Genomic DNA, 25,826 nt, shown 5'->3' on the forward strand with positions numbered 1-25,826 from the left:
CATTAATCATCAATGTAGAGAATCATTCTCATGAGATTGTCTCTGATTATAGTTATGTCCATGAATCAAAACTGGAGGACGCTTCGATGTTTGAAATGATTCCAGAGAACAAAGAAATCTCAATAGATTATAAGAGTGTGTATGAGTTGATGGAAAGATCTTCCATACACATTGATGATGTATTTGCATATACTGTTGCTCAAGAAATCATAAAACATGATGATATCGAATCACGCTCTGTTGCAGAATGTCAACAAAGAGCAGATTGGCCTAAATGGAAAGAAACAATCCAGGCAGAACTAGATTCTCTGACAAAGAGACAGGTATTTGGTCTGGTAGCGCTAATCCCACCAAGTGTAAAGCCTGTAAGACATAATGGGTCTTTGTGAGAAAGCGTAATGAGAAGAATGAAATCCTGAGGTACAAGACTCGCCTTGTGGCGCAAGGTTTCTCACAACGCCCTGGAATTGACTACGAGGAGACATACTCTCCCGTAATGGACGTTATAACGTTCCGCTACTTAGTTAGTTTAGTAGTTTTCGAAGGACTGGAAATGCAGCTCATAGATGTGGTAACTGCATATCTCTATGGGGATCTTGATTCATATATATATATATATATATATATATATATATATATATATATATATATATATATGAAAGTGTCTGATGACCTTACATTACCGAAGTCAAATGACTCTAAACCGCGGAGTGCTTTTTCAATTAGGTTGAAGCGCTCACTTTACGAATTGAAACAATTCGGACGGATGTGGTATACCAGTCTAAGTGACTACTTGATTGGGAAGGGATATAAGAACGATGAATTATGCCCCTGCGTATTCATAAAGAAAACAAGTTTCGGATTTGCAATTGTAGCTGTGTATGTCGATGATATGAACATAATAGGTACTCTTGATGAAATAAGAGAAACCGCAAGCTACTTGAAATCCAAATTTGAGATGAAGATTCTTGGAAAAACTCGATTATGTCTAGGCCTTAAACTAGAAAACCGAGTTTGTGGAATACTAATCCGCCAATCCGCGTATGTCCAAAAGATGCTCAAGCTATTTAACATGGACAAAGCACATCCTACTAGCACTTCCATGATAGGTCGAAATTTGGATGCAAGGAAAGACCCATTTCGTCCAAAGGAAGATGACGAAGTGGTGTTGGGAGATGAAATTTCCTATGTAAGTACAATAGGAGCATTATTGTACTTAGCCCAGTGCACTCAACTAGACATTGCATTCTCAGTGAACTTGTTAACTAGATTTAGCTCAGCGCCAACGCAGCATCACTGGAATGGTATCAAGAACATTTTTCAATACCTAAAAAGAACCATTGACTTGGGATTGTTTTTTCCCTACAAAGAGACAAGAGGGACCGCAGATGGAACTGCAATCCCTAAAGGAAATGTTGATGGGAAAGAGCCACCCACTACACCGAAACCCTAAATAATGTTTTGGTTAGTTTTGCAGATGCTGGGTACCTCTCTGACCCACATAAATGTAGTTCCCAAATTGGTTATGTATTTACCATTGGCAACAAGGCGATATCTTGGAGATCAACCAAGCAAACCCTTGTGGGTACCTCCTCGAACTACTATGAGATCATTGCTCTGCATGAGGCGGTTCGTGAATGTATATGGTTAAGGGCTATCATTACACATATTCAAAGAACTAGTGGCTTGAGTTCTACCACTGAAGAGCCTACTTGCATTTATGAAGATAATCCAACTTGCATCGAACAAATGAAATTAGGTAATATCAAGGGTGATAATGTAATATTGCCAAAGTTTTTCTACAATCAGCAACAACAGGCTCTCCTCAAGATTCAAGTGAATCAAGTAAGTCTGAGGAGAATGTGGCAGATTTGTTTACCAAATCATTGCCTAAGGCCATATTTGAGAAACATGTGAAAAACATAGGAATGCGAAAACTTTCCAAGCTCCCTTAACTGATGTAAGGATCAGGGGGAGGTGTAGATTTCAGAGGGGGGGGGGGGGTCTAATACACACATGTCATCATCAAATGTAATAGGTGCATTGTGCTCTTTTCCTTCGACTAAGGTGTATTTTTCCCACAGGGTTTTTTTTGTTACTTGACAAGGTTTTTAGTGAGGCAACAATTCATGCACCATTTCGTCATTGACTTAGCACAAGAAGGAGTGTTAAAGGAAAAACACGTTATGTGATTTCGTCAAAGGAACTGACGAAGAGGGAATTAGCGGTTATAGCTCAATCATCCATTATTGTCATTATTGTAATTGCTATTACCATTGTAATCCTCACCCTATATAAATGGACTATCTAATGAAATGAGTAAACGAATTTTCTCATTTTACTTTTACATTTCACTTATTTTTCATAAATTCATGTTTTATTTTTATTTTTTATCAAGCATGGCTACTCGGTAGGGCAATGAATGCACAGTCCGTTTAGTTGAAGGTTACATTTTGGTCATTATTCATATACTTTTGTGGTTTGTGGAGGAGGTAGAACCTTTCTGCAGAGCTGTTTGTTTAATTAAGTTTAATATTTTTAATATTTTTTATATATTATATTAGATCATTAATTAATCATGAGCGTGCTATCATATGTATCATACTTTGATTAGTGTTTAAAACCTGAAGCAAATATGGATGGAGACATACTTTAACCAGCATTTGGATGCATATCCAGATATCCTTCCTCTTGGAATTTGGGAAACAAGCATATTTCATATTGGATTCTATAGTTTTAGTTTTTAGTTTTTGTTTGTTTTTTTGTTTATTTGTTTTTCTATCATCTATTTTCTTTCTCTGATCTCCATTTATTTGGGCTGGACTATAGCTCTGTACATGAGCCCAGCTTAGGTTATGTACTGGGCCAGGAGAAGGGTTGGGGCTACGCATGTCCAAATATTGATTTAAAGTAAAACAACCGCTGTAACGGAAAATAGTGAAAAAATAACAATAATAACAAGGGAGAGAAGCTTTTTAACCATTTTCGGTGACCCAGGCCTTTTGTGAAATTTATAAGATTGTAAGGGAGTCCAAACCATCAAAAGTCACCGTCGACGGTAAATTTGAACGGTATAGTAAAAGTTAAGTTGAACCATTCACTCCAACTAATGAATAGCATAGTAAAAGCTAATTACTACTAGTGATCACTAGGCAGTGGACCAATTCCACACTTTCTGACCAGAGCTAGCACATGCACCTATCTATTGTGTAGAACTATGCTCCCACATTTTCGACTTACAAGGACAATTTGAATTTTGGACCATCAATTCGAACTTTTGAAAAGGGTGTGATTAAAAATTTTAACTAAACATATAGTCCTAAAATGAGCGATCAACCAAAGGACCGAAGCAAACTATAAGCGCAATTAGACCAAGACCTAGATTCACACAGTAATTAAAATTGATATTTACCCAAGGGAGTTAAAATAAAAACTATAGCCAAAAGTTGACCAAGCCTCTATCTTAAAAGACAAGAAACAAGTACAAAATAAAAAGACATTGAATAATGAAGGAGACCGTATAAAGGTCAATTCTTTTTAATTTATTTTATTATAAAATTTGTCACGCTCTTTATAAACCCTCCTCCACCAGAAGCCCCTGCACTGCTTTAATTTTGGAAGCACCATTTGCGTGTCTGCAGGTTTCTTCCCGTCTTCTTCGTCTCTGTGTCTGTTTGCTTTGTGAGAGTGAAGACAGTAAACTAGGAGAGTAATTAGCAAGTGATTTTCACCATGGGAAGAGCTCCATGTTGTGACAAAGCTAGTGTCAAAAGGGGGCAATGGTCTCCTGAGGAAGATGAAGCTCTCAAGACTTACCTTGAGACTCATGGAACTGGTGGCAATTGGATTCATCTGCCTCAAAAAGCTGGTAAAGTTTATCAAAGGGTCTTTCTAGTTTTGTTCATTATGTTAACTAATTTCCACAATATGAGTTTGTTTCTAAAATTTGGAACACCCCCACCAAAAAAAAAAATTCATGTAGGGCTTAGGAGATGTGGGAAGAGCTGCCGTCTGCGGTGGTTGAACTATCTGAGGCCAGACATCAAACATGGAGGCTTCACTGAAGAGGAGGACAACATTATCTGTAACCTCTACACTCAAATGGGAAGCCGGTAAGTTTTCCGAAATCGGATGCTAGTTTTATAGCTTGATTGCTTGAATTCTGAAACATTTGTTACTGAATTTGCATTTTGTGCAATTTAGATGGTCATACATAGCTGCTCAAATGCCTGGAAGAACAGACAATGATGTGAAGAACTATTGGAACACCAAATTGAAGAAGAGGTTTTTTAGCAAAAACCCAAATGCCTCCTCACTCACACTGCCTTGTGTTCCAAAACTTGAAACCAATGATGAGTTTCAGACCCAAATACCTCCCACATTGATGTTATCTGATTATAATTCTGGATTGAATGCCTATGATCAAAGTTTGAGCTTAAAGCCAAATCCATTACACAACTCCAAGCTCACGGGCTTATCACAATTTGGTGCAAGTTCTGTTTCAATGTCTCAAGATGGTTCTAGTGTTTCAGATTCGTCTTCAATTGCTGCAGTTGAAAATGGTTTACTACATGGAAATAGCTTCATAAATGAGGATGCTGCTGGGATACCAATGGATTTTGGATTTGGAGGATTGCCTTATGATGTTGTCAATCAGATGTGGTTTGGAGAAAAAGCCAATGAAGTTGTTCACCCCACTTGCTCCACAGGTTTGGATGGTGATTTCTTTTTCTGCTGATGCTACTGTTCAAGAAAAACACTGAATCAAAATGAAATGCTCATCTTGAACCATTTGATAGTGAGAAAGAATGGGGAGTAAAAACTAATCCAATAGCTAGCTATAGGAAGGTCTTATTTAACCTTTTGTTTAAGTTAGTTTTTTCTTGGTTCTGTTGAACATGATGTACATCAAAATTTCAATGAATGAGTAGTGCTATTGTGATTATGAACAAGTATTCCTCCTTTACTCTGTGCTTCTGTGAAGGTTTTTCAACAGATTGCCATTTTGGGTTCTCATACAAATTGACCAATATGATCTTGTAGCAGAAAAATGAACATGATCAAAATTGTGGGATTTGTGGGGTGCAGATGGCCTCAGCATGTTTGCCTTTTTCTTTATGGGTCACAGCTTCACAGGGGTCATGAAATTTTCATGGAAGAATTCAAAGCTCTGAGATTGAACATGTCCCTCCCAAATAATGACCATAAAAGATTCTCTCTGCCCCATTTTACACCATTTCAAAGTCTGAGTTCATCATCACTGTATTATAATCCACAGTTCACATTCAGTAACATCTAAAACCCCTTTTTATAGTTATATAGTTCTATGACAACCTGCATGAACAGAAAGAAATTAAGCAATATTTGGAAACATCATGGTAATTTACTAAGTTTCATCATTTTATGTTGATTAAGCAACAGAACGCGTCGTGAATTCTGGAATCTCTATGTGCTTCTAACAAGTCATGGACTGTGCTTATGGTTAAATGTCATTGTTTGAAAGCTGCAACTAAAATAAAATATGAACTCGGATGTTGTACGGTCAAGTACGTCGTGCCACTTTTTTTTTTCTTTCCAGAACTATGTCCCTTCAATAATCGAGAGGCAAGTGTTTGTTTTTAATTAATTTACTTGGCTTATATAATGAAGACTAATTACTCAAGTTAAGCCCAGGCTTAAAGTCAAGATACTCATCAAGACCACAATGTTCTTTCATGAAGCATCACTTGGTTACTTCTTACTTGCATTATTGAGTTCATAAGCTTTAAAAACTGCAAGTAAATTTGGAAACCTACTGCCATGAACGTACTTAGATACTGACAAACCTTAATTAAGTATCAGAAAATAAGCATTGACCTAATTAGGGGCATTCTTAATCAGGTCTTGTATTGCAACCTAAGAAAGGTGAATACATTACATGACACTGATGTGGCATTACGTATTTGTAGGGATGAATGTTGCTTTAATAGAAAGAGGCTGAGCTAGCTCTTTGGATTTTCACAGAAGTTCTTCCTTTTCACATCTATTTCAATGAGAGCAAGATCATGGAAATTGCTGGCTGGAAGCTGTGAAGTTCCTATCAGAAAAGCAAAACGAAAGAAAACAATCTGTCTTCTGCGTTTCTTCTTTCGGCTGTAAATTAAACTAGAAGAATTTGCAATTCTTAGGATAAAATTGAGAAAACATTCCCATTTTACTAACCAGGGATCACTTTCAGATTCTTCTTACGAGTTACGACAGACGGGAGTTACTCCCAGTCGAAGAAATGGAGAAACAGATAAACCTTTTGAGTAACAGCTCTTTTGCTAGTCAAAAAGTAAAAACTAAAACCAGTAACTTGTTTGAAATATTTACTGCTTCAAGTTCTCATTTGGATGTCTTCCTTTCTTGCATACTCATAAGTTGAGGTGTTGCGGCCGAGGTCCCCTCTACTTTTATGATTAAAGTAGAGCATATTGACAATTTGCAAGAATGGTTCACACCACACACATCTCATGATTTTGATGATGACATATACAAACACCAAGTTCATGCTTATATAGCTTTGACAATGAATCCTTCAATACATAATAAGTGTGATATCACTACCGTGTGGATCTATATACCTTCATGAATGAATGTTACCCAGTCAATACATGGCTCAATGATCTATTTGACTACTCCATAAGATATTTACGCTTGTATGCATGATGCATCCATAAATTTTGATTTGATTATCGATATTGATTCCTTGACATAAATAATAAAACAAAACTCGGCATGCCAAGGAATATAATCAAAACTACACCATGAATAGTATTTGAACTAATAGAAAGGACCTAGAGGTTTTCAAATCCGAAAACTAGCTATTCACAGAAGCCGAGATCAACTCATAAAGGTATTCAGTAATTGGTCATTGAGAACTCATTGACCAAGAAAATTACTAGAGCACACAAATTTATCCGTTTAACAAGTTAAATGTTATCTATACAATGTGTCCTGAGTCCTCACGATGTAGTAATAAAATTTCACTAGTTAGGCTAGGGAGTCCGAGTTGTACAGCATCATCCTCAATAACTCGGCTTATTAATGTTCTGTTCTCCAACTGTATGCTAATAACTGCAAGTAAAGCAACAGAACACATCAGATCAAATGATAACATAACAGCAATAGCAATCTCATTAAACCCCAACACTACAAGTAACTAGCTCCAAGTGCATGCACAAATAGTAAGATTTGCGGAGTAACAATAAAAAATCAAGGGTATGGAGAGTGACATTCAAAATCAAATGATCAATTCATTCCACGCATTTTAATTAACTTGAACAAAAACTGGTAGTCAACACGCAGACAGCATCCAATCGTACATGTAAGTGTTAAAATTTGGAATGAGTTTGCTTAACAAGGTTTGGGTCATAGATAGTCCCATATCTCTAAAATGATCAACAAGAAATTACCCCAATTCAACAAGAGTTGATAAAGATCGGAATTTCATTATAAGTTCTATGATTATTCAGTTTTATCGAGTGCATCAGTTAGTTGAATGATAAACAACAAGGGTTTCATTGTCAAGACAGATGATCACCTGGATATGGAAAACCTCTCAAAGGGCCATCTCTGCCTGTAATGCAGCAAGCTCATCTTCCTCGCGGTTAACTCTCTGAGAAGCTGGTTTGGTTGGCTGCCTGCCGACCGGGACATTTACACTAACTGAAGTTGCAGGAGCAGTTGTGGCTGGTTGGATAAGCTCTTCCTCCAACTCAGTTTCTTCCAGTTCTTCAAGTTCTGCTTCCAATTCATCCTGCAAAAGTAAATTTGCATAGTGTTGGACATTGGATTAAAGAAAAGCATAGAGCCAAATGCAAATACTAAAAATTTTCAAATGCATTACTTCATCAAAATCAGCTGCAGCACCAACAGGCGCCGACAGTGCCTCCTGAATCTGTTTCATACTTTCAGTCTGGTCATTGATCTCATCCATTGTTTTCTCCAAATCATCAATATTTCTGTAGATAAAGGATAAAGCTGAGAAGCAGAACAAAATAATTCAAAATGCAATGATTCATCTGAAAGTATGTCCAAAAACACACTACAAAAGAAGGTGATTTACATGACTCATTATTGTAAAAGCCATTTTTAGCAGAATGCTATGATATCTTTGACTTCAAAATTTGCAGATTATTATGGCAATGATGAACCGCATATACTATAAATTCAACAATGCAGGTCGAATGTAACTTACGTAGTCTTGTTCATGGCCTTCATTACAGCTGTTCCACTTCTCAATGCATCAACTGTTTCTGTTGTAGCATTGGCACTTTCCAGCATTATCATCTACAAACCAAGTACAATATAAGCGTTCATGCTAAAGTCTCAAACATGAACTTCATCAGAAATCAAAGCAGTGCAATGGTACCTGATCATGAATGCGCAGTTGGAAATTTCCAAGTTGTTCAATTTGCTGTTCATAAAGCTTCTTCCTCTTTAAACACTTTATTGCAGCTGTATAATGGCAACAAGGCGTACAATTAAAATGCGGCCGTAAAACAAACTCAAAGGTACACTCATTTGCTTCTTTAACCTACAGAACGTACTTGAGAGAAACCGCATATCATGATTAGGATCCCCAACCTTATTCATATGGCAAATTTCAGGCTTAAACAGTCAATGACTAGTTCCATTACTTCTTTCCATAGCAAAAACATGACCCTCCACCAAAAATAGCAAGACACTTAAGTCTTAAAAGAATAACTATATATGAATACCAGACAGCCTACTATGCATTATGAGAAAATTATCAAATCATTCTAAAAATCCAAATAAGCTAATATCCCCAATTTGTAATATCTGTTCAAAAACTCTTTATCCTATCTAATACATATGCTTACGATCTGAAACTCATATAAACGAAACAATGAACAGATAGGGGCCTTACAATTTCGGTTTTTTGCTTGCGTAAATTGCTTCGCCTTCTCAACCTCTGCAGCTGCCTTCTTCCCAAGGAGCTTCTCCTTCTTCTCCAGCATCTCAAGTGTCTACACCATTACAGAAACAAAAAAACACAGCAGATAATTAGGGTTTCGCAGCAAAAATCATCACAGATTAGTTATCACCAAAACAAAATAAAAACAATTAGATTAGTGACAACTGACAACACAAGATTAAAATATGCTTCTTAATTTAAAAATTAAAATACATAATCCTGAACAAAGTAACTACAAATTTTATTTCTGAAAAAAAAAATTAAAAAAGAAAAAGCACCAGAAATTATACCTCATTTAATTTGTGTAAGGTTGGCAGAGGATTAGCTTCCTGCTTGGTTTTCCCGAACACTTTGCGAAACATTTTTGCTTCAACTTGATTTCAAAAAAAGAAAAGCACAATAATACTTAAAAACCCTGCACAAACAAACCAAGCAGTTGATCAGCGACTTTGACCCGTACCCATGGAAGCGTTGAAATTTGGTCAAATTTCCAAGCTTTATAAAATACAAGTTAATAGAATAACAGATTGATGAAGCAGAAAAGCTTGCCTGAGATTTGAATATCGGGTCGGAGCGAAGATCAGAGTTTCGTCTCAGAAATGAGGAAAGATGGACTGGTAAAGACTAGATAGATCGGTAGTTTCTTAAAGTTACCGGAAAGGTTGGTACTTGGTAGTTCCTTTTTATAATTAACGAGAAGGGAAGACGCTGACTAGGCTGTGAGAAAAGCTACTGTGACAGACGAATGAGCAACGACTTTTCCGTGATTCTATTTGTTCGTCGTGTAGAGAAAAGGGACTGGCGGTTCAATTACTCAATAGCGGTTTATTGACCAGCGCGCCTGCGCCCAATATATTTACTCTAGTTTTTTTTTTTTACTCCTTTTTTTTTTTAACTTTAGGTTAATCAACCTGTTGAATTTCTTTTAATACTAGCAACGTGCCCGTGTTTCTGGCAGGTGATAATGTGATGTTAATAGAAAATAGATCGACTAAAAAGAATAGTGGTTATTTATTTTTTAGATATAGAATAGTGGTGGTTTGGGTATTTTTTCAATTTACGCTTTTATTTATTTATATTTTATTAACTTAATTTGATAATTATGTTATTGAAGGGTATTATAAGCACTTTCAAAATTTGATGAAGCCTTTGACACCAAAAGAGGGCCTCTAATTATAGTAGTAGAGATTTAGTATTTACACACTAATTCTTGTTTCCTCCCGGATCAAATTATAAAGTGTCCTTGCTTAGAGCTTGTTTGTTTGTTTTTTTTTTTTTTTTCAAGGGGAGGTTAGCGTTGTTAGCAACACACACCCATGGAGGGTATTCCAGCAAAGCTGGACTGTTCCCTCCAACGCGGGGCCCACCAACAAGCAACAAGCACAAAGGCCCAGCCAACGCGGGGCTTAGAGATTACTTCTAATTACTGTGAAAGTAATTTTCTCTAATATGTTAAGTTTTAAATGTTCACTGGAAGAACTTAACGGTGTGTTTATTTATCTAGTCATGTAATCGAGTAGCAAGAACAAGATTCATGCAAAAGTATACTTACTATTAAACGAGTGACCTGATTTCATTTGTGTTTGTAAGATAAATCATATATTATAATAGTTTTCCCTTAACTTATACCCATTCCGACCTTATACATGTGCTATAATCACAATATTTTTTGTTATCTAATGAATGTCTTCGATTTTTAATTATGGTCTACCTTTGCTTCTTCTCAAATTAATGTGCACAAGTATTCTATTGTTATCAATGGTAATAATGGACTTGTGCCCCCAAATACTAACAATTCCAACCAATAACTTGCAAATTAAATTTCCAAAAATTCATTTTTAACTCCTCTTTGGTAAGAAATAAATTTTATCTTGGAGAGCCAACACTTGAAATATTTTATTAATACCCAAGCTTCGTTGGCTTTAAAATCCTCCTTCTGTATGTGTGCACATATTTAAAACCAAGAACCAACACCTGACCTGCGTCTCTATCTCCTCTGTAACGCACGCCAAACCAAGATCTGAATCATTCTTACTCCAAGGTGCTTCTTCTTCTCTCTCTCTCTCTCTCTTTCTTCTCTGCGTTTCCTTCGACTTCAATTTTCGCAATCTGATCAGATCCGTCGCAATTCTTTTGATCCGATTCCCTCTGCAAAAATTCTCTGCAGATTCCGTCATGGATTTCATGAAGGTGTTCGATCAAACTGTCCGGGAAATGTTAGCTCCTCTAATCCTTGCCGTTGCGGTTTTACGAAATCCTTTGATTTCTATCGGATTTTAGTTGAGGTTGAATTTGACATTGCTCTTTGTTTTTCAATGTGTAGAAAGAGGGAGGTGAATCTGAAGGTGTTGAAGGTTCCGGAGATGGAACAGAAGGTAAAAGCTTCATTTCCTGCATACAATCACCTAGAACATTTAGGTTTTTTTTCAATTCGAATTTCATTTAGAAAAGAATAGTATAGATCCGAAATCAGAATTGTCGTGTACAAGCACCTAGTAGTGTTCTTTACTTTGTGTTCTGTTTAGCTATTGTAACTGTGCGCATTTTGCATAATCTGATTTCTCAATTTTAGATACATTTAGGCAGAAAGTCTAGCCGTATAGTTATGGGAGTTCACTGGAAAAAGTTGTCCAATTTCAAACTCCTCGTGTTGATTTGCTTTGTTGAGATTGCCTTTAGTTTGCATATACGAGCTAAACTTGTTGATTTGAATTATATTCGTCTCTTCCCCGCTTTTTCCAAGTGTAACTGTGGATATATGAATTTTTCCTTTTTTGGTCTCTGAATTTTATCATGCTTATGTGAATTTGTGTTATTTACTGATATAATACAGGTATTGGATGCAACGGATAATGAACCTTGGGGTCCTCATGGCTCTGCATTAGCAGAGATCGCACAGGCCACTAAGAAATTGTTAGTTTTGTTTCGGCATAGCCTTGTTTAAAGATTTCCTTTAATATCTTTTTCTAGAATCTAGAAGCAACATGGTTCACTGTACTGGACTTACTAGATGAATGTTGTGATCTTTCAGTTCGGAATGTCAGATGGTTATGAATGTTTTATGGACAAGATTGAGTGAGACAGGCAAGGACTGGCGTCTTGTCTATAAGGTAAGAATCTGATCGGCTCTGTTCAAATGCAATGCTTATTGTTGTTCATAAATTTTATTTTCTGCTTCACTTGGTTCATGGGCTTTTTTAATCATTCAACTGAAATCATTTCTGTATCAGTCATTGGCTGTCATAGAGTATCTGGTGTCACATGGATCGGAACGTGCTGTTGATGATATTATAGAACATACTTTCCAAATCTCAGTAAGTACCTTTTTATGTATTTTGCAGAAGTAGGTAAATATTAAGTCAAGAAAATGGTTGACTTTTCTGAAACGGTTTATTTTCTTCTGTGTTTTTTGCAACCATAGTCACTCTCAAGTTTTGAATATGTTGAGCCAAGTGGGAAGGATATGGGTATAAATGTGAGGAAGAAGGCTGAAACCATTGTGGCCCTTTTGAATAATAAAGATAAAATACAAGAAGTTAGAAACAAAGCTGCTGCAAACCAGGACAAGTAAGTTTATGTTATGAGGACTAAATTTTCAAGTTTAGTAGTTTACTATAACTTCAGGAATTCTTTTGATTTGTTTGTCATCTTATCAACTATTAGCACTTTGCCAACTTAGGTACTTTGGACTTTCATCTACTGGGATAACATACAAGTCAGGTTCAGCGACTTCGTCCTCTTATAGTAGTGGCAGCTATCAAAGTAGCGATCGCTATGGAGGTTCAAGTGGTGTAGGATCTGGCGATAGGTTCAAGGATAACTATAAGGACAGAGACCAATATGATGAAGACAAGTTTGAGAAGAAAACATCTAGTAGGTCACGCCGTGGCAGCAGGTATTTAATTATTTCTGTTCATGATAGGTTGTAAGTTGTTAAATAACAATATTTTATATACTAAGACTTTAACTGAGACTGGAAAAAGGTTAGTTGCACATTTTTATGACTCAAAACTAGTGGCATGCTGGAATAGTGATGGCATTTTGTTCAGGGTGGGAATTTTGGCTAAGCTCTCTCTCTCTCTCTCTCTCTCTCTCTCTCTCTCACACACACACACACACACACCTACCCATATTCCTTGCACAGATGCTTATAGAGAGACCAAATTCGATATTGGTTGTCCCAATAACTTGGTTGCTTTTGCAAGTTTATTGATTCAGAATGCTTGTCTTGCAGAAAGGATCAGGATAATGTTTCATCCAGTGGTAAAAAGTCATCATATAAGACAAATGACTCTGATAAGTACAGTTCAAATCCCAGTCAGACCGCAAGTGTACTTTCGGATGATTATGAGGATGATTTTGATCCACGAGGGACTTCTACTACTAGTACGTATATTTGAAATATTTGGTGCAGTTGTTAGCTTAGTGTGAGTTAGATTGAAGCCTTCTTGGGCAGATATTGACAAAATTGGGTATTTGTTATGTGTCTCGTAGCTAGAAACGATTTGGTGCCATTTGGCTGTTTAATTTTAGATTAATGAGTAATCTCATGATTGCACTGAGGATGCTTTTATTGTTCTTTCGAAATATATGATTATTGAATTAGAGGCTTTTTTTCTTCTTTTCTTGGTGGTTGATATAAACGTTTCATTTTCCATTATACTTTCAACAGAGGCTGCTGCTGGAAGCTTAAACCAAGTGGATCTGTTTGGACAAAGTTTGATTGGTGATCTCATGGATGCTCCAGCATCTGTTCCCGAAGAGGTTGGTGATCTCATGAATAGTGGTTCATCAGAGGTTGATCTGTTTGCAGATGCAGCTTTTGTATCAGCACCACCACAGGCAGAAACGGAAGCATTTGCAGATGCAACTTTTGTATCAGCACCTCCCCAGGCAGACACTGAAGCATTTGCAGATGCAACTTTTGTATCAGCACCACCCCAGAAAGCAACTGGAGCAAGTTCTCATACTCAGGTTCAGAAGGTTTTACATCTCAATTTTCTAAACATAGCTTGTGTTCTCTAAATGTCAGTTAAGGTTGTTATAAAGTGTCCTCAGTCAATCATATGCTTGAATTTTGATAGTAGTTCTGTAGTCCATTGTTGTTGTATAGCTGTTCAATATTTGGGGTAGTTGTATATGTTAATTATGAACAACCTTATGTTCATGTAATGTCATGATTTTGTTTTGATCACTGTACCATCAGGCTGACTAAAAGTGGGCATGGTGCCACACTTTTTGAAAATATAGGCTAGCTTTCAATACAGAACAATAACAAAGATGGGTATGGTAATGGGTAAACAGTCATCCGCTGCTTACTGGGGAAGATTTGATATATCCTAACTTGGCTGTTTTGCTTAAGCAGTTTGAAAAGATTTTGCATGATTTTGAAATTTAACAAGCACCTGATTTCAGAGGTTTCTATTTAAAAATTCGTACTTCTCAAACTGGGTCTAGACTTTTGTGCTAACATACTTCTACTATCACCATCTTTACAGAATGCCGTTGATCTATTTGCTTCCCAACCAACCATTTCTCAGTCGGCTTCTTCACCGGTTGACCTCTTTGCGGCCCCTGTTCCAGTTATGCAGCCAGAAACCAAGTCCACAAGTCCTGCACCGACAAACACCAACATTGTTGATCCCTTTGCTGCCGTTCCACTTAACAGTTTTGATGGATCTGATTTCTTGGGGGGATTCACCTCTCACTCTGGTTCAACATTTTCAGAACCTTCCCAAAGTTCTGCCAATGATACCAGCCACAGTAATTTGGATAGAAAATCTTCAGCTGACTCAAAGACACCACCCAAGAAGGATAGTTTCCAGGTGAAATCTGGCATTTGGGCTGATTCACTTAGCCGTGGACTGATTGATCTTAATATAACTGGTCGTAAGTATCTCCATATCACCTGCCTTATTACTGTCCACAGCATAATGTATTTGTTTGTTTCACCTTTATGCTTCACTAGGCTGCTCCTGTAATTCCCTCTTCACTTCATGCTCTTGCAGCCAAGAAGGTGAATCTGGCGGATGTGGGGATTGTGGGTGGATTGAGTGACGGAGCAGATGAAAAGGAGAAAGGACCACCAACTTCTTTTTACATGGGTAGAGCAATGGGATCAGGGACGGGCCTCGGAAGATCTGGATTACAGGGAGCTGGAGATGATGACTTCTTCTCGAGTCTCGGTAGCGGTCAACAGTATTCATATGGTGGTTTTCAAAAGTAGTGGTGCAAAACATTTTTGGAGTCTACATATTCTTTTACCCGGCCAAAATATTCCCATCATATCTTTTGGTGTGCGCTTAGTGTGTTAATTACCCTCGATCAACGGATGTTGTGATTTGAGGAATGTATTAATCACAGATGAAGACGTTGATAGCTTTTTTATATAAATTTCAGTGATTGCATACAGTATGTAGTTTGAGATATCAACAATATGTAATTTGAGATATCAACGAAGTTCGCCCATAGGGGAGTTGCGCAACTCCTTGTGCTCTCCTCAGTTTGATCATTTATACATTCGTCAATGAATAATGTGATTCAAGAAACACATCTCATGTCTGACCACACAATCTTTTGTGCTTGATTGATTATCTTATTATATTCATCTATTTTCGACTAGTTCCGGTCACTTATACTGATTTAGTTGATGAACTGATTATTCCCCACCAAATGACCAACTAGTGCCCAAAAGGAAAAGAAATCAGACAACCAAATGCAAAGAAAAATTGCCGTCTCAAATTCTCAATCCTTTTTATTATTTATTTTTTACGAAAAGGTTGATCGGGACAATAATGACTGATTGTTTTGTTTTTCTTAGTACATGTCCAGCATCCTTCCCCTTAACATGGCTTCTGCTTTCCTCACCTGCTTCACTGGTCCTATGATGAACACCTACAGCAAGAACCAAATAAATTTAGAAGGAATCTAAGCTGGTCCAGTTGTTTTGTTTTTCTTTGGGGATGATTGGGTTAAAAACCCAACCAACTTTGATGAATTATATGCATCTACTGTGAAACTGTTAATAATGGACTGACCTTGTCTGGTGGGCCCTTATCACCTCCCATGAGGATTTCCGCACTGTAAAAATTGATTCAACAAAGTAAATAAGCAGGGAGGGTACTTTTATATCCAATACAAACCAGAAATGTAACAAACACACAATATAGATAGATATATACTCGCAGGATTCTTTTATTGACAGAATGGAAGTTCCTCTTTTCCCAATTACACGTCCCATTTTTCCTGGGGGAACATCAAGAACCGAAAGGATTTCTTCCTCGGGCGCACTTCCCTCCACTAGTAGGTTATCTGCAGGAAAAAAAAAAACAACAAACCAGTATCAATTTAATGCAGATTCCAAAGTGCTCGAAAAGACAGGCTACATAGCTAGTTGGGTAACTAGTGGTCGAACGTCATATACAACCGAAAGAGGCAATAAGAATGGCAGGCAAGAGATCTAGTTCAGATTCTATTCTGTCAACTATTAGCTCAAGATGAGTGATGGTTGGCAAGAACACAAAGCTCAGTGGAAGTTAATTGGACTAAAATTATGTAGAGGACCCCAAAAATTATAGCTTTAACCATCTACATATATCTTCTACCATTTCTGAGTCCTATGCATGTAAACAATTCAATATCACTTTTAAGTCTTAGCATACTATACATGGTCAAAAGAAGGATCCAAGACCTGGAATGGTAGGGAGAGGTGGCCAGTCAGAAAAGTCATTATTGGTGATGCAAAAACATCGACAATAAAGTGCACCACGAACAGCAAGATACCATAATGACTGTTGATTCAATTTCCCCATCATCCTGCAATAGATATATGGAAGAAAGCGAACATCATCTGCAGCTGCACGAACCATCTGTTCAGATAAAGGTCTATACGTCCAAAAGTTGGGGTCCTGTATGGTACATATAAAATAAATGTCATTTGACAGATATACCTAGTCCAAAACAATATAATTGCAGCCTGCAATGGGAAAATTACAGGTCTATCTAAAATCATTAAGATGGGTCTAAGGCATAATGTGTCAACAGAATATACAAACTTAAATTATTTGGTTGATGCTCTGTTGATAATCCTCAAAGTGCAAAGCCACCATAGAATTATTCTAAATATCTTTTTCTTCAGGCTATAATCTCATACCTATTTCCTAAGCTACTAGTATAGTATCAGCTACCACTGATAACAAGGTAATTACCAACTTCTTTATATGTAAAATCAAGACAAATACTAACCTGCCTAAGAAGAAAACGGACTTCTTCCTTCTCGAGATAAGATACTCCTACATTCAAACTATCAGAGTGAAAACTGAAGCCACAGTGAATAACTCAAACTTAAGAGTACAATGCACATGCTCCCATGCATCTTAAGTTGTTCAGAAAGGCAGAAAATATATGGTATGGCAGAACATAACACTAGGAACCAATTCAAAAATGGAGTTCTAAACAAATTCTTCCGAAAATTTAAGTTGAAACTCTTTGAAATCCATCATTCATTTCATTTAATCAATTTAATCTGAAATCATAAGAATTACGATCAAACAGAAAACTAAAATAGATACCACAAAATAAATATACCACAATAACGTGGATCAGCAAGGAGGCCAACGAATGATATATAATCATCTGGTAATCTTTTCCGACCTTCTTGCTCTTCTATCAACGAATAAGCAATCTGAACACCAGAAAAGGCAATTTCAAAACACTTGGTATAAGAGCTTCTCTACACTCATGGTATTCTACTTTTCAAACTACCATGATTGCTAACAAGTGAATAAGGATAGAGAAAAAAGCCGCTTACCAATGAATGTTATACATTGTCAACAATCATTCAAAAGCTCTCGCAAGTAATAAAGGATACACTCACCTGGGTATCCACAACATTGTTCAACTTGATGCCGAACTGAAAATACAAGGCCTACAAAATAGGACCAACAACTAAATAAAGGCAATGGAGTTTTTTACTACAATAGGCTACATGCTGGGATGCAGATAAAAACCTCACTGTCTCGCTTGCAGTCATGAATAACTTTTGTGACGTGGCTAGACTCAAGTGCAGGCTTGCAGGCTTGTATAAGCATCTCCCCTCCCTGAATGGCATCTACCAGATATATAGCCTCTGGAAATGCAAGCTGGCAGAATAAAAGAACACTTACACCATTTTAGCAGGAAAATCATACTAAACATAAACCTAAACACTTGAAATATAAACTACAAGTTACATAAATACAAAAAATAAAAATAAAAAATAAAAATGCAAGAAATCCAATGAAAAAGCAAACAACACCCAATATGAGAAAGAAGGAAAATTTACTGCTTCTTTCAGTAATTCTTTTGTTTGTAGTAGCAACATTGATAAAAAAATCAGACTAGACACAAATCTAATAAATAGGGGTTGGTTAGGCAGAAAAGTATGATCCTACTGGAAAAGTAGCATTATATATACCTGCATGATACAGAGTGTTCCATTTCGACAGAGGTCAACTCCCTCGCAGTCAAACCCAATCACCAATGGCCTGTGAGCAGAAGGCTCCAGAAACTCGGCAGGAAGCTGAGATGGATGAGTCACTATGTGAACAGGCACCCATGGGAACTGGGTTTCATGAATTACCGGTATTTCACCTACAGTCGTGTCGTATTCGTAAACCCAATAAAAATTATCATAACATTTGAAAATTGCAACCAAACAGAAATCAAACACTCAAAACTTTTAGAGATCGGATCGGAGAGAGAAGACCGACCTGGGTCCGGCGAAAGAGGAACGTGTGTCTGGTAGGGAGAAGGTGAAGAAGCCATGTGATCGGACCATCCACGCCCCCCCCTCTCACTTCTTCTTCTTTTTTCTTTTTTTTTTCTCCCTTTCTTTTTTCGTTTTTATGCAAAACAATAAAAAACAAACCCGTTCTCAATCCGGATTATTACCGACCCGGAAACCCGGTTTGGTTTCCGGGTCGACAGCTCCGCTGAATTTGAGCGATAAAGTATTTGTCGCGGGACCCCACCTTCCAAAGGGTATATATATTATTACTATATTGTACCGGATCGTTAGAAATCTGGAGAAACCAATCGTGGGATTTATGGAAATGGTGAGCTGTGACGACTGCGAATTTTACCGAATCCATACTTTCACTTTTCTCTGCTGTGTTGCTTTGTTGAGCTGTTCACCATTTGAACTCTTAACTTTTAATTTACACGTGGCGGCTTTTTTGAAGGTGCACGTAGGATGAAAAAGTGCAAGGCTGAACGTAAATGGCCGAGATATTTATTTTTTTTTTGGTCAACAATGGCCGAGATTAATACACGTGAGTTGTTTGCAGGCAGGCGACTTGCGACTTTGATCGATTTGCCTTTTTCAGCCTTTTTGCAATATATTCTAAGATAATGGAAATCTAAGCGGAGCTTATGGGGGAAAATGAATATAAATAGAAAGTTTAGAGAGAGATGGGGATTGTATTATTCACATTGAGAAGGTAATAGCATGAGCACGATCATGTTGATTTATTGATTATGAATATAAGGATCCGGCTTCTTGAAAGTTAAATTTTCCACAGTTATGTGAATCTCTTAAAATCACAATCCTCTTTCTAATGTAATGGGTGGAAGAATCTGGTTTGTGAGACAGCAGCGGCGGTCGTTGGGTTTGATGATGCTGCACAGCGAACAGTTATGTGAATCTCTTAAAATCACAATCCTCTTTCTAATGTAATGGGTGGAAGAATCCGGTTTGTGAGACAGCAGCGTGTCCTCAAAGGCTTCCTAGGCCCAAAGACTAATCTGTGCTCGGGGGATCTTGTTAGAACGCTTCCTCCCCCTGTCCACCAAGAATATATTGAAATTTAACTCCAATAAGCGTCAGCGGGATTCGAAACCGGGTGTAGTGGTTCCACACCTAGAGACTCATATCAACTCGGCCACCTGTGGTGGTTGATCAGTAAACAGTATTGTTTTAAATAACATTTTGCATTTATGTCGTGCCACTACTATTTGACAGATGGCACTCTATTTGGTATGTTAGGTAAAACAGTAACTTGCTTGGTGTTCCGAAAATGAAGTTCTTGCTTGTATCTGTTGAACTCCAGTAACGCAATGTTGATAGGATTTGTTTGTTTGACCAGGAAACCAGAGACAAGGGTGAAAATAATTGAAGTTGATCGATGGTGGTGAGAGTGACTTGAGTCCAATTACGTTGAGACAAAGTAAAAATGAAAGAAAAATAATAATAATACCAAGTTGATGAGAGACAGAGAATATAATATCCGACCAAAAAGAGATAATACCAAGTTGGCAATGGCAGCGAAGCCAGGTCATTTGATTAATGGGGGAAGCAGAAGAGGTTCTCCTCTCTTATCATACGTCCCAGGTCTATCTATCCAATTCCAAAGAGGGCCCAACATCTCGGCACTTTTTCCCCTTTTCCCCATTTTTCTATCTAAAACCTAAAGACGACGATCTCTTTGCGGAGCTAAAGAATCCCTAAAATAAGTCTCACCCTCTCTCTCACTCATATTCTTCTTCCCCCAATCTCTGATTCTCTGCTTTCTTTCCTCTCTTGCCCTCAATTCACGCTTTTACTTCGTTCGTTCCTCCGTCAGTTTCAGCCCCGAAAGCACCTCTCTTTTCACACCCACTTCCCCAAATGTCTCTGTCTTCCCAAAAAGACAACAGTTTTTGACTTCTGGGTTCAACTTTCATTTCTTGGCTTTCATTTGGCTGAGTCTCAGTTTCTTGTCTTTGGAATTTGATCTATCATCTTCAAGGACAACTCTTTAGTTATTGATTTTTTTTCGATTTCTGTTTCTTGTGTAAGTTTGTTGGGTTTCAGTAAATTTCAAGTTTTTGCAAGTGGGTATTGGGATGTGATGTCGGTGGAATAGAAGAGGAGTTTGGTGTGGGTGTGTTGAAAGATGAAGAGAGGAGGCAGAGATGATGAAAAGGTTATGGGGCCTATGTTCCCAAGACTCCATGTGAATGATGCAGATAAAGGAGGGCCAAGAGCACCTCCAAGGAACAAGATGGCCCTATATGAACAGCTTAGTATACCCTCCCAGAGGTTCAACCATGGGGTTATGCCACTCAATCAAAACAGCAATAGCAGTATGGGATCCCCAGCTTTCTCCAATCAGGTAATTTTAAGTTGTTGTGGACTAGTTTTGAAATTTTATCCCCTTGAACTTCTAGTAGGTTGTTAAAGTCATTGTGAGTAGGATTTTTTCTTGTGTATATATAAGAAGACTTAACTATATCCTTTGATTTATCCTGTATTGAGTGTGGCTCGTTTATAACTATGCTTGTTTATTGTCTTTTAATACCAATATAGTGAAAATTGGCAACCTGTCTGCAATTAAGAGGGGAAAAAAGAATGGTTTATTCTTAAATAGCATGTCAAGTTTGTGTCTTTTATAGAGAATGATCATGGCATATCTGATTCGGTAGCAATTCATGTTTCCAGGGGAATGGTCCTGAAAGAATTTTGCCTTTACCAATTCATGGTCGTCCATCTACACCTACTCATCACTCTGGCCAGTCTGATGGAGTAAATGTGAACATGCCCTCAGTACAACCTCGGCAAAGAAAGAGGGCAGGAGATGAAGATGATTTTACGGTTCCTGTATTTGTTCAATCAAGGATGGGTCAATGTCAGAGTAGAACTCAAAATGGTGGTGGTAAGGCAAAACTTACTCCCTTCAGCCAGTCTCATTCTGACTGTGCAATAAAATTCAAAAGTGCATCCAAGAAGGATAATAAACAAAGTAGCTCCCCCAGTCTCAATTTAAGACGAGAATTTAGAAGTGAGACAGAAGAGGATCTCAACGCATGTAGCTCAGCTAGGGACCATTCAGTAAAAGCTGCCACAAATATCTCAACTAGAGAAATGGTTGATGTTCCTGTAAATGTGAATGCTTCTCCAAATGAAGAGTATGAAGACCATCCTGTTCCTACTTTCAACAGGTCTTGTGATAGTGATGCTTGCTTACAACAAGACTCTAGATCTGGGTCCCAACTAAACAACACTGAACAAGATGATAGTCTCCTTGAGTCCACAAGGGATGTAGAGAAGGGAACTGTTTCACAGGCAAGAAGTGTTTCTCGTTACGGGGGGAATCATAGCAGTCCCAACGAGCCTGATAATGACAGTGAATACCATGTAGACAGAATGTGTATTTCAGCACAAATGGGAAATGCAGACAAAGGTGATGATGTCTCAGAGACCTCCATGGTGGATTGTATATCAGGCATGGACATCTCTCCTGATGATGTAGTAGGAATAATAGGTCAGAAACATTTCTGGAAGGCAAGAAAGGCAATTGTCAAGTAAGTCTTTATTTTCTTAATTATCTGCTCCATTTGATTGCTCCTTTGCGATTTTGTGAAGCATGTAAGGCATCTCTTCATTTTCTTGTGTATTAGTTTCTATGGTGAAATGTTTTTGACTTTCATTGAAAAAAAAAAGCGTGTAGTCCCGGGATCCCTTCTATACTGGAATTTTTATTTGCTCACAAGCCCTCGATAACATTTTAACGGTGGATCTGGATCATCTTATAGCAGGGAAATTTACGCCTTATTAGTATACCTTGTGCAAGGCGACCTCCGAGACAGCGTATCATCTCATTATTCATTGCCCTTTTGTATCTACATTTCTGGTGTTCCTGTCTCGGTTTGGTAATGCTTGGGGTTTCCCCTAGCCACTGGGGAAGTTTTCCTTTCATGGCACTTGAGGGCTCTGAGAACAGGTGATAAAGGATTATCCTTGGGACTACATTGGGTGGATCTTGGAGAATAGTTCACAATGTGGATTTGGTGGTGGACATGGTGGTGAGGAGGATTGCATCTCATATATAGTATTTTGCTCTCATATGCTGGAAGATTTTGCTGGGTTGGGGTTGTGTTGTCTTTTCATGTGCTTTATAGAATATGACAATTTCCCCCTATGTTCAGCTTGTAATCATTATCCATTTTCATTTTTTTTTTGTGTTTTTTTTTTGTTTGTTATTGAATGTTTTGATGTTTTTCCTATGCCATAAACAAAGAGCTGTTCAGTGATTGCAATCTATACATATGGGGAAATGAAGACTAGCTTTGTAATGATTTCCGCTATGTATACTTTCAATGTTTGGATTTTGCACTGTTTTCTTTTATGCTTCACTTTGCTTGTACTTGTCTCGGATTTGTGTTTCTAAAAGCGTCATTTGGTATGTATTGTTCAATTTTGTTTTGACTCGACTCTTGTTACTTTTTACAGTCAGCAAAGATTGTTTGCAGTGCAAGTATTTGAGTTGCATAGACTCATTAAGGTAAATATCTGTCATGGTCTCTGAATCTTTCTCCTGCCTTGCTGCTATTGGGTTCATTATGAAATCAGTTATATAATAAGTAAGCTTAGTTTTCTTTTTCTTTGAAACAGGTCCAACGACTGATTGCTGGATCTCCACATCTTTTGCTTGAAGATACTGCTTTCCTAGGCACATCCTTAAGGGGTTCTCCTGCAAAGAAACTCCCGGCAGAGTATGTTGTAAAGCCACTACTACTAAAGCGCAAGCATGAATCTGAGAAGTCAAATAACAAAATGGAATGTTCTGCTGAAAATGCGGTTGGGAAAGCTTCTCTTTCTTCTGTGAAAAATGGTAGCCAGCCTTCACATTATGGACCATATGTAGGGAGTCCACCTCCTCCAGCACCTCTGCCTGCTGACAATAAAGCGGCTCCTTGGTGCTTCCATCAACCACCTGGGCATCAGTATTTAATTCCTGTTATGTCTCCTTCTGAAGGACTCATATACAAGCCATATAATGGACCTGGATTTGTGGGAGCAGCTTGTGGAGGATGTGGACCTTTTGGCTCAAGTCCCATGCCGGGTAACTTCATTAAGCCAGCATATGGGGTTCCGGGATCTCATCATCAAGGAATGGGGGTTCTCCCTGTCCCTCATCCTACTTACTTTCCTCCCTATGGCATGTCCATCATGAATCCCACCATGTCAAGCTCAGCTGTTGAACAAATGAATTGGTTTGCTGGACCTGGTATGCATGGATCAACTGATCAGTTGTCAGGAAACTCTAATTTGCAGCATCAAAGCTCATGTAATATGCCAACACCCAAAAATGGAGCTATTCCTGCCATGAAGTCTCGAGCATCAAACCCCAGTGAGTTACAAGGAAGTACTGGTAATAGTCCCGGTGACAGAGCACCAGTTGCGACGGATCAAAATGCTGATGAAAGTGATGCACTTCAACTTTTCCCTACTGTTCCAGCTACTGTTCCAGCAGTTCCAGAGCGAGTTCCCCAACCTCATGATACAAACCAGGCAACACGAGTGATAAGAGTTGTCCCGCACAATCCTAGATCGGCTACTGCATCAGCTGCTCGAATTTTCCAATCTATACAAGAAGAGAGAAAACAGTATGACTAAGTCTAGTTCGTCTTGTCTCTGGTAAACGACATTGGCTTCATTTATCGAAGTAGGTGTGGGCGTCATCATTTGCTCTATACCCTTTTGTGGGGTATGATAGTCTGTATCTGTTTTGTTCTTTCATATTTTTTGATCTTGTGATATTATATTCATATGTATAGATAAATCTCTGGATAGGCACAACCAGACCAGTGTAATCTAAATGTATGATATAACTTCCAGATGTTGAGTTATTGGTTATAGACTTGCTTTTGAATCTTCTTCTTCTTCAACTAGAAGATATCATATCAATGGAACACAGTTAATGAGAGTTGCATTGAACATTATTTTCAAAACATGGTAAGAAATCAGAGCATCCATCTTTCAGGGACAACTAGGAGGATATCGACCAAGTCCTCCAAAGTAAAATGTAGGTTCTTGGGCAAGCGACTGGGCGTAGTTCAGTGCAGAGTAGCAGTACGCTTCATCGACAAAAGTGCCTACCCATTCTGGGTACTTTAGTTGCAGTGAACAATCCACGATTCTCACTTGTCTCACGTAACAAGCACTTCCATCTTTGCCTGAAGCGAAATCCCCACTTCATATTCCCAGTGTGTGGACGAGTCTCCTTCACCTTGGAGCTATACACCTCCCCACCCCTTTCAACCAATGTTGCAGGACCTTGTTTCAGATAGGAGAAGAGAGTTGGTGGCCAATATCCTACCGGGACGTTTCTCAAAACATTGAAATTGGATGGTCACATGAGACATTCAATGTGAAGAGAATGCATAGACCAAAGAAAAGCGTCCAAACCTTGTTGATGCTGAAAGTGGTTTGATATTGGGGTCCTCCTCCACTTGATACAGGTCCTAGGGGCATACCAAGGGCTATGTCTTTATGAGCTTGCAGAAATCCTGAGCAAGTTAGATCAAAGCAACCTGTTGATTTGTGCGAGTCCACCTGACCATAGAAATAGATTAAGGACCGGCTTGGTGAGACCAGGACATATATTGTAACTTATGTACCTAGCAAATATTTAAGTATACCCAGCAAATTAAATTTATAAAATCTCTAACTACACCCAACAAGTATTCCTATAATACCCTTTTCTTTAATTAAACCCAGCAAGAGTGCAAAACTTATATACCCAGCAAAATCCATACACAGTGAACTCCCTCGTTATTTTGAGATGAAGAATAACAAACTATTCTTGTGAAAACTGCTTGTGATTGCTGTATGATTTTGTATGAGTTCAATTGAAATGTCTTAATGTGATTCCTATGGCACTCACATCTTTCTAATTAGAAAAAAAAAAAAAAAAATGCAGCCACTAAGAAATAATGAAATACATACCCAGAGTTCACCGGTTATCTTCTTCTTATCAAAATTGCAGTTATACATCTCTCCTATAAAACAGTTAAACCCGACTTCTTCTTTAGAGTAAGTTTGATAATACTTACTTGGGCATGA

At 37.9% G+C, this 25,826-nt stretch overlaps 4 protein-coding genes and 1 pseudogene across 5 annotated transcripts; 3 read left to right on the forward strand and 2 right to left on the reverse strand.

Annotated features, from left to right (window-relative positions):
* The first annotated feature begins 3,591 nt into the window (after positions 1-3,591).
* Positions 3,592-4,952, forward strand: LOC112173303 (annotated as a pseudogene).
* Positions 4,953-6,772: 1,820 nt separating this feature from the next.
* LOC112169035 (vacuolar protein sorting-associated protein 32 homolog 2) lies at positions 6,773-9,660 on the reverse strand. The gene is made up of 8 exons (XM_024305973.2): positions 9,512-9,660; positions 9,253-9,377; positions 8,915-9,014; positions 8,396-8,481; positions 8,222-8,313; positions 7,871-7,985; positions 7,565-7,780; positions 6,773-7,098 (listed from the first exon to the last, which is right to left on the reverse strand). Exons 2-7 carry the CDS (start codon positions 9,322-9,324, stop codon positions 7,583-7,585), a joined length of 663 nt encoding a protein of 220 aa, XP_024161741.1. The 5' UTR covers positions 9,325-9,377; positions 9,512-9,660; the 3' UTR covers positions 6,773-7,098; positions 7,565-7,582.
* A 1,231-nt stretch (positions 9,661-10,891) lies between these two features.
* On the forward strand, positions 10,892-15,512 carry LOC112170262 (clathrin interactor EPSIN 1). Of its 2 annotated transcripts, none has more exons than XM_024307482.2 (12): positions 10,892-11,003; positions 11,130-11,178; positions 11,286-11,337; positions 11,796-11,875; positions 11,994-12,072; positions 12,193-12,276; positions 12,384-12,529; positions 12,642-12,857; positions 13,197-13,348; positions 13,635-13,945; positions 14,461-14,851; positions 14,971-15,512. In XM_024307482.2, exons 2-12 carry the CDS (start codon positions 11,138-11,140, stop codon positions 15,186-15,188), a joined length of 1,770 nt encoding a protein of 589 aa, XP_024163250.1. In that variant the 5' UTR covers positions 10,892-11,003; positions 11,130-11,137; the 3' UTR covers positions 15,189-15,512. The 2 variants fall into 2 exon arrangements, with proteins under 2 accessions (XP_024163250.1, XP_024163253.1); XM_024307485.2 differs by having other exon boundaries at positions 13,635-13,936.
* Positions 15,513-15,678: 166 nt separating this feature from the next.
* Positions 15,679-18,872, reverse strand: LOC112170263. Its single transcript, XM_024307486.2, has 10 exons — positions 18,712-18,872; positions 18,417-18,592; positions 17,971-18,102; positions 17,838-17,888; positions 17,549-17,645; positions 17,207-17,253; positions 16,653-16,869; positions 16,144-16,273; positions 16,000-16,042; positions 15,679-15,856 (listed from the first exon to the last, which is right to left on the reverse strand). The coding sequence occupies exons 1-10, from the start codon at positions 18,764-18,766 to the stop codon at positions 15,779-15,781; spliced, it is 1,026 nt and encodes a 341-aa protein (XP_024163254.1). The 5' UTR covers positions 18,767-18,872; the 3' UTR covers positions 15,679-15,778.
* A 1,391-nt stretch (positions 18,873-20,263) lies between these two features.
* Positions 20,264-24,649, forward strand: LOC112169978 (protein EARLY FLOWERING 3). The gene is made up of 4 exons (XM_024307108.2): positions 20,264-21,093; positions 21,420-22,282; positions 23,211-23,262; positions 23,373-24,649. The coding sequence occupies exons 1-4, from the start codon at positions 20,875-20,877 to the stop codon at positions 24,375-24,377; spliced, it is 2,139 nt and encodes a 712-aa protein (XP_024162876.1). The 5' UTR covers positions 20,264-20,874; the 3' UTR covers positions 24,378-24,649.
* Positions 24,650-25,826: the final 1,177 nt, after the last annotated feature.

This window comes from Rosa chinensis, chromosome 6 (assembly GCF_002994745.2).
Source record: "Rosa chinensis cultivar Old Blush chromosome 6, RchiOBHm-V2, whole genome shotgun sequence".
NCBI lineage: Eukaryota > Viridiplantae > Streptophyta > Magnoliopsida > Rosales > Rosaceae > Rosa > Rosa chinensis.

Excerpts from the sequence above, each read along its gene's own strand:
- LOC112169035 (XM_024305973.2), bottom strand. The coding sequence starts at position 9,324 with ATGTTTCGCAAAGTGTTCGGGAAAACCAAGCAGGAAGCTAATCCTCTG. Across the intron at positions 9,015-9,252 it reads CCTTACACAAATTAAATGAG|ACACTTGAGATGCTGGAGAA; the intron begins GTATAATTTCTG and ends GTAATGGTGTAG. Across the intron at positions 7,781-7,870 it reads CTGCAGCTGATTTTGATGAA|GATGAATTGGAAGCAGAACT; the intron begins GTAATGCATTTG and ends TTACTTTTGCAG.
- LOC112170262 (XM_024307482.2), top strand. The coding sequence starts at position 11,138 with ATGGATTTCATGAAGGTGTTCGATCAAACTGTCCGGGAAAT. Across the intron at positions 12,277-12,383 it reads AACATACTTTCCAAATCTCA|TCACTCTCAAGTTTTGAATA; the intron begins GTAAGTACCTTT and ends TTGCAACCATAG. Across the intron at positions 14,852-14,970 it reads TGATCTTAATATAACTGGTC|CCAAGAAGGTGAATCTGGCG; the intron begins GTAAGTATCTCC and ends ATGCTCTTGCAG.
- LOC112170263 (XM_024307486.2), bottom strand. The coding sequence starts at position 18,766 with ATGGCTTCTTCACCTTCTCCCTACCAGACACACGTTCCTCTTTCGCCG. Across the intron at positions 18,593-18,711 it reads TCCTCTTTCGCCGGACCCAG|GTGAAATACCGGTAATTCAT; the intron begins GTCGGTCTTCTC and ends ACACGACTGTAG. Across the intron at positions 17,889-17,970 it reads ACTGCAAGCGAGACAGTGAG|GCCTTGTATTTTCAGTTCGG; the intron begins GTTTTTATCTGC and ends CCTATTTTGTAG.
- LOC112169978 (XM_024307108.2), top strand. The coding sequence starts at position 20,875 with ATGAAGAGAGGAGGCAGAGATGATGAAAAGGTTATGGGGCCTATGTTC. Across the intron at positions 22,283-23,210 it reads GCAAGAAAGGCAATTGTCAA|TCAGCAAAGATTGTTTGCAG; the intron begins GTAAGTCTTTAT and ends TACTTTTTACAG. Across the intron at positions 23,263-23,372 it reads AGTTGCATAGACTCATTAAG|GTCCAACGACTGATTGCTGG; the intron begins GTAAATATCTGT and ends TCTTTGAAACAG.